Below are 11,313 nucleotides of genomic sequence, written 5' to 3'. Positions count from 1 at the left end.
GTAGTCGTGTATATAACAGTATATATTTACAATGTAGTCGTGTTTATAACAGTATATATTTATAATGTAGCTGTGTATATTACAGTATATATTTACAATGTAGCGGTGTATATTACAGTATTTATTTAAAATGTATCGGTGTATATTACAGTATATATTTACAATGTAGTCTTGTATATAACAGTATATATTTACAATGTAGCCGTGTTTGTTATAGGATTCATTTCTTTGTAGTCGTGTATATTTACATTAGCTTTTATTTTTGCATAACTAACGGAAATTCGCGTGGCGTTTATAAAACAACAAACGCCATTGCCTCATCGCCAGCTAAATAAAGGTCGTCAGATTAGATCTGAAGGTTAATGAGAGGAATGTTTAAGAGGGCTGTCGTTAGAACTAACTTTATTGGATGCATGAAAGTAAAAGCTAATAGAAAAAAAAACAAAAATTTGGTCGACTTTTAATCAGACTGTGTATTTATTTACAATGAGACAGTATGACATCAAACTCAAAATTTAATTACAATAAAAATCCGTACAAGCATTTCTATTCCGTTAATCAAAACCTCGACCAAAGTCCCATATAAGTCGATTTATTCATTTTGTCGTCAATTCAGATTTTTTGAATTTTATATTTCAAATTTCACTGGTCCAGTTTTCTTTTCTTCTTCGTCCTCGCCGTCATCTTCGTTTAGAGACAAACGATCTCGAACACCATTGATTAAATCTGATTTCGATCCATTTCGTTGTTTCATTTTTAAAAGATCCTCTGTAGACAGAACGCTGAGTCGTCGCTTCATTCTGTTGGTCATTGGAGGTATATAGGCTCGGGGTATGATATAGGTGGATAGGTTGAATAAATCTAGAAATACTTTATACCTGTCACTTAAAAAAATAACGATAAACATTCAATCTAGGGTTTGAGTGATACATAAAAGAGGTGATGCTGAGAGATTATTACGTTCTGGAATTTCTATTGCTAGATTTCAAAGAGATTGTAAAAGGTGTTCTATCACTATACTATCTGACGTTTCATACGGTTACACATTTCTTGAATTACAGGAAACTGGTAAATTGCGATTATTACCTGATTGTAGCTCTAAGATACTGATATCCAGACGATCCCCCAGTACCAACCTTACTTCCTATCATTCTCTGAACCATCAACACATGGTTATCTGAAATAGAGTAGCAATACATCAACACATGGTTATATGAAATAGAGTAGCATTACATCAACACATGGTTATCTGAAATAGAGTAGCAATACATCAAAACATGTTTATCTGAAATAGAGTAGCAATACATCGACACATGGTTATATGAAATAGAGTAACAATACATCAACACATGATAATCTGAAATAGAGTAGCATTACATCAACACGTGGTTATCTGAAATAGAGTAGCAATACATCGACACGTGGTTATCTGAAATAGAGTAGCAATACATCAAAACATGTTTATCTGAAATAGAGTAGCAATACATCGACACATGGTTATCATAGATAGAGTAGCAATACATCAACACATGTTCATATGAAATAGAGTAGCATTACATCAACACATGGTAATCTGAAATAGAGTAGCAATACATCAACACATGTTTATATGAAATAGAGTAGCATTACATAAACATATGGTAATCTGAAATAGAGTAGCAATACATCAACACATGGTTATCTTAGATAGAGTAGCATCACATCAACACATGTTTATCTGAAATAGAGTAGCAATACCATCAACACATAGTTATATGAAATAGAGTAGCATCACATCAACACATGGTTATCTGAAATAGAGTAGCAATACATCGACACGTGGTTATATGAAATAGAGTAGCAATACATCAACACATGTTTATCTGAAATAGAGTAGCAATACATCGACACGTGGTTATCTGAAATAGAGTAGCAATACATCAACACATGGTAATCTGAAATAGAGTAGCAATACATCAACACATGTTTATCTTAGATAGAGTAGCATCACATCAATACATGGTAATCTGAAATAGAGTAGCAATACATCAACACATGGTTATCTTAGATAGAGTAGCATTACATCAACACATGGTTATCTTAGATAGAGTAGCAATACATCAACACATGTTTATATGAAATAGAGTAGCATCACATCAACACATGTTTATCTGAAATTGAGTAGCAATACATCAACACATGGTTATCTTAGATAGAGTAGCATCACATCAATACATGGTAATCTGAAATAGAGTAGGAATACATCGACACATGTTTATCTGAAATAGAGTAGCATTACATCAACACATGGTTATCTGAAATAGAGTAATACATCGACACATGTTTATCTGAAATAGAGTAGCATCACATCAACACATGGGTATCTAAAATAGAGTAGCAATACAACGACACATGGTTATCTGAAATAGAGTAGCATCACATCAACACATGGTTATCTGAAATAGAGTAGCATTACATCAACACATGGTAATCTGAAATAGAGTAGCAATACATCAACACATGGTAATCTGAAATAGAGTAGGAATACATCGACACATGTTTATCTGAAATAGAGTAGCATTACATCAACACATGGTTATCTAAAATAGAGTAATACATCGACACATGTTTATCTGAAATAGAGTAGCATCACATCAACACATGGTTATCTGAAATAGAGTAGGAATACATCGACACATGTTTATCTGAAATAGAGTAGCATTACATCAACACATGGTTATCTAAAATAGAGTAATACATCGACACATGTTTATCTGAAATAGAGTAGCATCACATCAACACATGGTTATCTGAAATAGAGTAGGAATACATCGACACATGTTTATCTGAAATAGAGTAGCATTACATCAACACATGGTTATCTAAAATAGAGTAATACATCGACACATGTTTATCTGAAATAGAGTAGCATCACATCAACACATGGTTATCTGAAATAGAGTAGGAATACATCGACACATGTTTATCTGAAATAGAGTAGCATCACATCAACACATGGTTATCTGAAATAGAGTAGCAATACATCAACACATGGTTATCTTAGATAGAGTAGCATCACATCAACACATGGTTATCTGAAATAGAGTAGGAATACATCGACACATGTTTATCTGAAATAGAGTAGCATTACATCAACACATGGTTATCTGAAATAGAGTAGCATCACATCAACACATGTTTATCTGAAATAGAGTAGGAATACATCGACACATGTTTATATGAAATAGAGTAGCATCACATCAACACATGTTTATCTGAAATAGAGTAGCAATACATCAACACATGGTTATCTTAGATAGAGTAGCATTACATCAACACATGGTTATCTGAAATAGAGTAATACATCGACACATGTTTATCTGAAATAGAGTAGCATCACATCAACACATGTTTATCTGAAATAGAGTAGCATCACATCAACACATGGTTATCTGAAATAGAGTAGCAATACATCGACACATGGTTATCTGAAATAGAGTAGCATCACATCAACACATGGTTATCTGAAATAGAGTAACAATACATCTACACGTGGTTATCTTAGATAGAGTAGCATCACATCAACACATGGTTATCTGAAATAGAGTAGCATCACATCAACACATGGTTATCTGAAATAGAGTAGCAATACATCGACACATGGTTATCTGAAATAGAGTAGCAATACATCAAAACATGCTTATCTGAAACAGAGTAGCAATACATCGACACGTGGTTATCTTAGATAGAGTAGCAATACATTGACACATGGTTATCTGAAATAGAGTAGGAATACATCAACACATGTTTATCTGAAATAGAGTAGCAATACATCGACACATGGTTATCTGAAATAGAGTAGCATTGCATCAACACATGTTTATCTGAAATAGAGTAGGAATACATCAACACATGGTTATCTTAGATAGAGTAGCAATACATCGACACATGTTTATCTGAAATAGAGTAGCATTGCATCAACACATGGTTATCTGAAATAGAGTAGGAATACATCAACACATGGTTATCTTAGATAGAGTAGCAATACATCAACACATGTTTATCTGAAATAGAGTAGCATTGCATCAACACATGGTTATCTGAAATAGAGTAGGAATACATCAACACATGTTTATCTGAAATAGAGTAGCAATACATCAACGCATGTTTATCTCAAAATAGAGTAGCAATACATCAACACATGGTTATCTGAAATAGAGTAGCAATACATCAACACATGGTTATCTGAAATAGAGTAGCAATACATCAACGCATGGTAATCTGAAATAGAGTAGCATTGCATCAACACGTTTATCTGAAATAGAGTAGCATTGCATCAACACATGGTTATCTGAAATAGAGTAGGAATACATCAACACATGTTTATCTGAAATAGAGTAGCAATACATCAACGCATGTTTATCTCAAAATAGAGTAGCAATACATCAACACATGGTTATCTGAAATAGAGTAGCAATACATCAACACATGGTTATCTGAAATAGAGTAGCAATACATCAACGCATGGTAATCTGAAATAGAGTAGCAATACATCAACACATGGTTATCTGAAATAGAGTAACAATACATCTACACGTGGTTATCTTAGATAGAGTAGCATCACATTAACACATGGTTATCTGAAATAGAGTAGCATTACATCAACACATGGTTATCTGAAATAGAGTAGCAATACATCGACACATGGTTATCTGAAATAGGGTAGCAATACATCAAAACATGCTTATCTGAAATAGAGTAGCAATACATCGACACGTGGTTATCTGAAATAGAGTAGCAATACATCGACACATGGTAATCTGAAATAGAGTAAGAATACATCGACACATGGTAATCTGAAATAGAGTAGCAATACATCGACACATGGTAATATGAAATAGAGTAGGAATACATCAACACATGGTAATCTGAAATAGAGTAGCAATACATCAACACATGGTTATCTGAAATAGAGTAGGAATACATCAACACATGGTAATCTGAAATAGAGTAGCAATACATCAACACATGGTAATCTGAAATAGAGTAGCAATACATCGACACATGGTAATCTGAAATAGAGTAGGAATACATCAACACATGGTAATCTGAAATAGAGTAGGAATACTTCGACACATGGTTATCTGAAATAGAGTAGCAATACATCGACACATGGTAATCTGAAATAGAGTAGCAATACATCGACACATGGTAATTTGAAATAGAGTAGGAATACATCAACACATGGTAATCTGAAATAGAGTAAGAATACATCGACACATGGTAATCTGAAATAGAGTAGCAATACATCGACACATGGTTATCTGAAATAGAGTAGCAATACATCAACACATGTTTATCTGAAATAGAGTAGCAATACATCGACACATGGTTATATGAAATAGAGTAGCAATACATCGACACATGGTAATCTGAAATAGAGTAGCATTACATCAACACATGGTTATCTGAAATAGAGTAGCAATACATCAACACATGTTTATCTGAAATAGAGTAGCAATACATCGACACTATATATATTGTTTGAATGGATCACTGTATATACCGAATCGTCAACAATTCATAATGTTGAGTTTAGATCTAAGATCATGTGTGTGCAGGGTCTGTCCTCTGGAGATTTGAATCTATAGATCGATTGGTAAAAGTCGTATGCTAACATTGTTGCAACAATTATTTTCTCAAAATTGCGATATTTCCTCAGAAATCGTCGTAGGATCAACGTTTTGATTTCTGTCACCTGAGAACCAGACTGGTCTATGTCCACTTTTATTCCACCAAAAGCACTGGCCTAGGTCATGAAATAGGACACAAAAGGATGAGATAGTTAGTGTAAACAATAGTTCAAAAGGTCCAATACCAAAATCATGTTTTACCTGTAAATGCTGAAAATAGACTATTTAATGATATCTAATAAATTTACACCACCAATATTATGCAAAATATCGCTTTGTTCCAATAAAGTACTGAAAAGATCTGTGGTTTTGAACTCCATTTTCTCGAAAACCAATTTTGTGGATATAGAACAGTTTGAATCTCAGGTGACGAATTTAAACACTGGTTGAACGGTGGGTGTAAAATTCCGAATTCCCGAACTGTCCGAATTGGGCCAGAAAAGACAAAAAAATTGAAACTAAAATTGCGCCAAAGGTCGTGCACAAATTCGGGAATCAAAACATTTGAATATTTTTAAAAGCTTTCCTTTGGTCAAATCACTTTGTGACTTCAGTCACTTTCCTTTTCACATTAGTATTTTTACTATTATTATAGTATATTGTTTTCATGACGAAATCCTTTCCCAGTGAGGCTTAGCAGCTCTTTTATTTTAGACATATCTCTGTGGATATAGCTTGGAGGAGGAGTACTAGTAGTTGAATTCGACTGTGAGTGTGATTCCCTAAAAAATCTGTAACAGGTTTCCACCAAATACCACGTAGCTGTAGAGGTGTGTTTCCAATCTTCTCCCGCAGCCCCCTTATCGACCAACACAGTTTCTGAATGGGAGGGGGACAAGGGTGGGGAAGATGTTGCCTGGTTGTGAGGAACTGCAACAACCAAGAGTTCAAACTTTTGGTAGCTATTTAGATTTAAATCTCCCACTGTGTTGTCACCATGGCATGGTTGCTATTCAAGGGAGATAATTATCACAGACAACAAAAAGTGTCCATTGAATAATAGCGATTATATTCATTAAAAATCAAAAATATCAATTCATAGACGGCATTATTATAAACTAGCACGGTGTACACGAACAATAAAGAAAAAAATTGTGATTTGACCAAACCAATTCGTTTTTTGATGTAAAATGTTTTGCTTCCCGAATTTGTGCAGGACCTTTGACACAAATTTAGTTTCGATTTTTTTGTCTTTTCTGACACAATCCGGACAGTTCGGGAATTCGGAATTTTACACCCACCGCTGGTCGAACTAGAAATTTTTGTTTAACATAGTTTTTTCCCTATATTATGAGATACTGTAGGGTGAAATTAACTCTGTTAATGGAAAAATTAAAGATTTTCTGTAGTTAATGCTATTTCAATTTTTATTTCGGTCAGTGATGTGGGACGGTCAGTGATGGGCGCCGGTCAGTGATGGGCGCCTGTCAATGATGGGTGTCGGTCAATGATGGGGGCCGGTGAGTGATGGGCACCGGTCAATGATGAGGGCCGGGCAATGATGGGCGCCGGTCAATGATGGGGGCCGGTCAGTGATGGGGGGCCGGGCAATGATGGGCGCCAGTCAGTGATGGGCGCCGGTCAGTGGATTAGTTACTATGGCAGTAAAGCCACTGATTTCGCAAATGTAAATTACTAAAAAATATCTTACATCTCCATTTCGTGATGAGTGAATCAATGTCCATCAATAAGGTGAGAATCTGAAACGGCTGATTAAATCTCGGCTCCTCTCTGTACAGAGATATCAACAGAGCTCCTTGAAACGCCAGGTGACTCAATCGTCTTTCACCTGTAATAGAAGAAATGGAACGGAGTTTTACTTTTTCGCTTTCTTCTCATGTTTATAAAATGTAATGACCCGGCCCCTCCTTACAAACCATCCCTCCTTCCACCCCAGTGAGCTAATAAGAGGATCCAGCATTGAGTTAATAAATAAAACGAATCTCTTTACTAACTAGTGAAACCTTACCTTGATTGAGATAATGAAACGAATAAATAAAACAAGTATTAACGATCCGAACCGCAAAACGAAACAATTATAAGTGAATATTTAATGATGGTATCATGTGTCTAGAAGTGTAAACATACCCTGCCTGGCGCCACACACTGCTTTTTATCTTTCTTATAATGTTTATAAAATGTAATGACCCTAAGCGGCACCACACCCTCCAACCCATTGAGCATCATGGTATAAGATGTCTAGAAGAGTAAGTATACCCTGCCTGGCGTCACACCTCTTGTTTTTGATTTTTTTAATGTACTAATAAGATGAAATCAAGTTATATCAGTGATAAAATGTCAACTAGTAACAATCAACAAAATATATTGATAGAATCTCCTAAACTAATAGTTACCTCCCCTTGTCAATATTATTACTGATTAAATATTCATAATTAATTACACTGTCTGATTAGAATTTGATTATAGCTATTTTATCTCAGGGGGATTTTATGCTAAATATTTACAATGGTCTATTTTCTGTCCATGATATTTGTCTCTATCTGTATTTATCTGATCAAATATAAAACAAATCTAAATTTATTTCTGAAGGATTTCAATATTCAACTGAAGATCACGCCGTGTTATATATTTGGTTGGTGACTGATATCTCTGTACTTCTTCTTTACAGATGAAGGTGGCCAATTTTTTACCTAAAATATACAAATAGTGGGAAAACCCAACTATATCCTTTCAGCAAATTATTCCAATGCCACACTTCATACCCTGAAAGTTACAGGTGCAGGCACACGAGCGGTCATGGTCGGAGACTTTTGTCCTTCGATTAGAGTCTTGTCTTGAGTTTCAACGATGGCACGGGACACACGAGGAGACAAAAATCTCCAGTAGGTCGTTTTCCACCCTATCAATAATCATCTGCGGAGCATGCAATTGAAAGGAAAATTGATCTGATTGGATGATGACGATCTGTCTTGCAGACGATAAAACTATCAGAGACAATTTTATTATAAATGCTGTCGGCAACACGATAATCTTGTCGTGGAAGCACCTGCACACGCGAGATTTTACTCAAAAATCTTCGACCAAGACGTGTGCCCGCATCTTAAATTATTATGCTAAACGATGTTTCTATTTCTGTTTCAATGTTTGTCATTCCCTCATATTCACGAGGTTTCGTGTTTTTATACAGCTTTTTATTTGATAACTGATTACTGTGATAAGAAAAATATAACGAGAGGATGTGAAGAACGATCTGAAAGAAGAACCACAATCAGATAAAGATGATAAGATGATTGTTAAAATGAAGCTCATAGTACACAATGTTTGAAATCGGAATGTTTTTTGACAGTATTCAACTCTTATCGTAGCAAATGAATATTTAAAGTTATGGTCATCAAAACGGAATTACTTCAGTCTTCTTTTATAGACAGTCTAGAATCTAAAACAACACTAATGTCAAATCTGTCCAATAACCTCAATACAAAGGATTATCCTACGTATATTGAATTATTTCTCGTGAACTGGTCAATTTTCAGAAGGCTTTATTTTACTTGTGTTTTCAGGTGACGCTCGTGAGCCCAGATCTCTTTCAACCCAAACTAATTTTGTCGTGTATAAACTATGTTGTTTTTGTTTTACTAGCCTCATCAGACTGTCTACTTTGATGAATAGTTTAGATTCTTGTATTGTTTTCAACTTTACTACATAGTTACAATTACTGTTTTAATATATTATTATATAAGTTATATCTCTACTATATAGTTATAATTACTGTTTTAATATATTATTATATAAGTTATACCTCTATTACATAGTTATAATTACTGTTTTAATATATTATTATATAAGTTATACCTCTACTACATAGTTATAATTACTGTTTTAATATATTATTATATAAGTTATACCTCTACTATATAGTTATAATTACTGTTTTAATATATTATTATATAAGTTATACCTCTACTACATAGTTATAATTACTGTTTTAATATATTATTATATAAGTTATACCTCTACTACATAGTTATAATTACTGTTTTAATATATTATTATATAAGTTATACCTCTACTACATAGTTATAATTACTGTTTTAATATACTATTATATAAGTTATATCTCTACTATTTAGTTACAATTACTGTTTTGATATATTATTATATAAGTTATAACTCTACTGCATAGTTATAATTACTGTTTTAATATATTATTATATAAGTTATACCTCTACTACATAGTTATAATTACTGTTTTAATATATTATTATATAAGTTATAACTCTACTGCATAGTTATAATTACTGTTTTAATATATTATTATATAAGTTATACCTCTACTACATAGTTACAATTACTGTTTTAATATATTATTATATAAGTTATAACTCTACTGCATAGTTACAATTACTGTTTTAATATATTATTATATAAGTTACACCTCTACTACATAGTTATAATTACTGTTTTAATATATTATTATATAAGTTATATCTCTACTACATAGTTATAATTACTGTTTTGATATATTATTATATAAGTTATACCCCTACTACATAGTTATAATTACTGTTTTAATATATCATTATATAAGTTATACCTCTACTACATAGTTACAATTACTGTTTTAATATATTATTATATAAGTTATACCTCTAGTACATAGTTACAATTACTGTTTTAATATATTATTATATAAGTTATACCTCTACTATATAGTTATAATTACTGTTTTAATATATTATTATATAAGTTATACCTCTACTACATAGTTATAATTACTGTTTTAATATATTATTATATAAGTTATGCCTCTACTACATAGTTATAATTACTGTTTTAATATATTATTATATAAGTTATACCTCTACTACATAGTTATAATTACTGTTTTAATATACTATTATATAAGTTATATCTCTACTATATAGTTACAATTACTGTTTTGATATATTATTATATAAGTTATAACTCTACTGCATAGTTATAATTACTGTTTTAATATATTATTATATAAGTTATACCTCTACTACATAGTTATAATTACTGTTTTAATATATTATTATATAAGTTACACCTCTACTACATAGTTACAATTACTGTTTTAATATATTATTATATAAGTTATACCTGTACTACATATTTATAATTACTGTTTTAATATATTATTATATAAGTTATATCTCTACTACATAGTTATAATTACTGTTTTAATATATTATTATATAAGTTATATCTCTACTGCATAGTTATAATTACTGTTTTAATATATTATTATATAAGTTACACCTCTACTATATAGTTACAATTACTGTTTTAATATATTATTATATAAGTTACACCTCTACTATATAGTTACAATTACTGTTTTAATATATTATTATATAAGTTACACATCTACTATATAGTTACAATTACTGTTTTAATATATTATTATATAAGTTACACCTCTACTATATAGTTACAATTACTGTTTTAATATATTATTATATAAGTTATATCTCTACTACATAGTTATAATTACTGTTTTAATATATTATTATATAAGTTATATCTCTACTGCATAGTTATAATTACTGTTTTAATATATTATTATATAAGTTACACCTCTACTTTATAGTTACAATTACTGTTTTAATATATTATTATATAAGTTACACCTCTACTATATAGTTACAATTACTGT

At 31.8% G+C, this 11,313-nt stretch overlaps 1 protein-coding gene across 1 annotated transcript in view; it reads right to left on the bottom strand.

The window, feature by feature from the left end:
* Positions 1-386: 386 nt before the first annotated feature.
* Positions 387-11,313, bottom strand: part of LOTGIDRAFT_202558 (hypothetical protein) — a 34,886-nt gene continuing 23,959 nt past the window's right edge. The window contains exons 11-13 of the mRNA XM_009057598.1: positions 7,324-7,461; positions 1,087-1,177; positions 387-884 (exon numbers count right to left, since the gene is read on the bottom strand). Coding sequence (XP_009055846.1) covers positions 629-884; positions 1,087-1,177; positions 7,324-7,461 — 485 coding nt within the window. The 3' untranslated portion in view covers positions 387-628. The remainder of the gene's footprint in view (positions 885-1,086; positions 1,178-7,323; positions 7,462-11,313) is intronic.

Source organism: Lottia gigantea, assembly GCF_000327385.1.
Source record: "Lottia gigantea unplaced genomic scaffold LOTGIsca_302, whole genome shotgun sequence".
NCBI lineage: Eukaryota > Metazoa > Mollusca > Gastropoda > Lottiidae > Lottia > Lottia gigantea.
The sequence above is the reverse complement of the archived record's forward strand: the minus strand, read 5'-3'. Positions and strand labels throughout refer to the sequence as shown.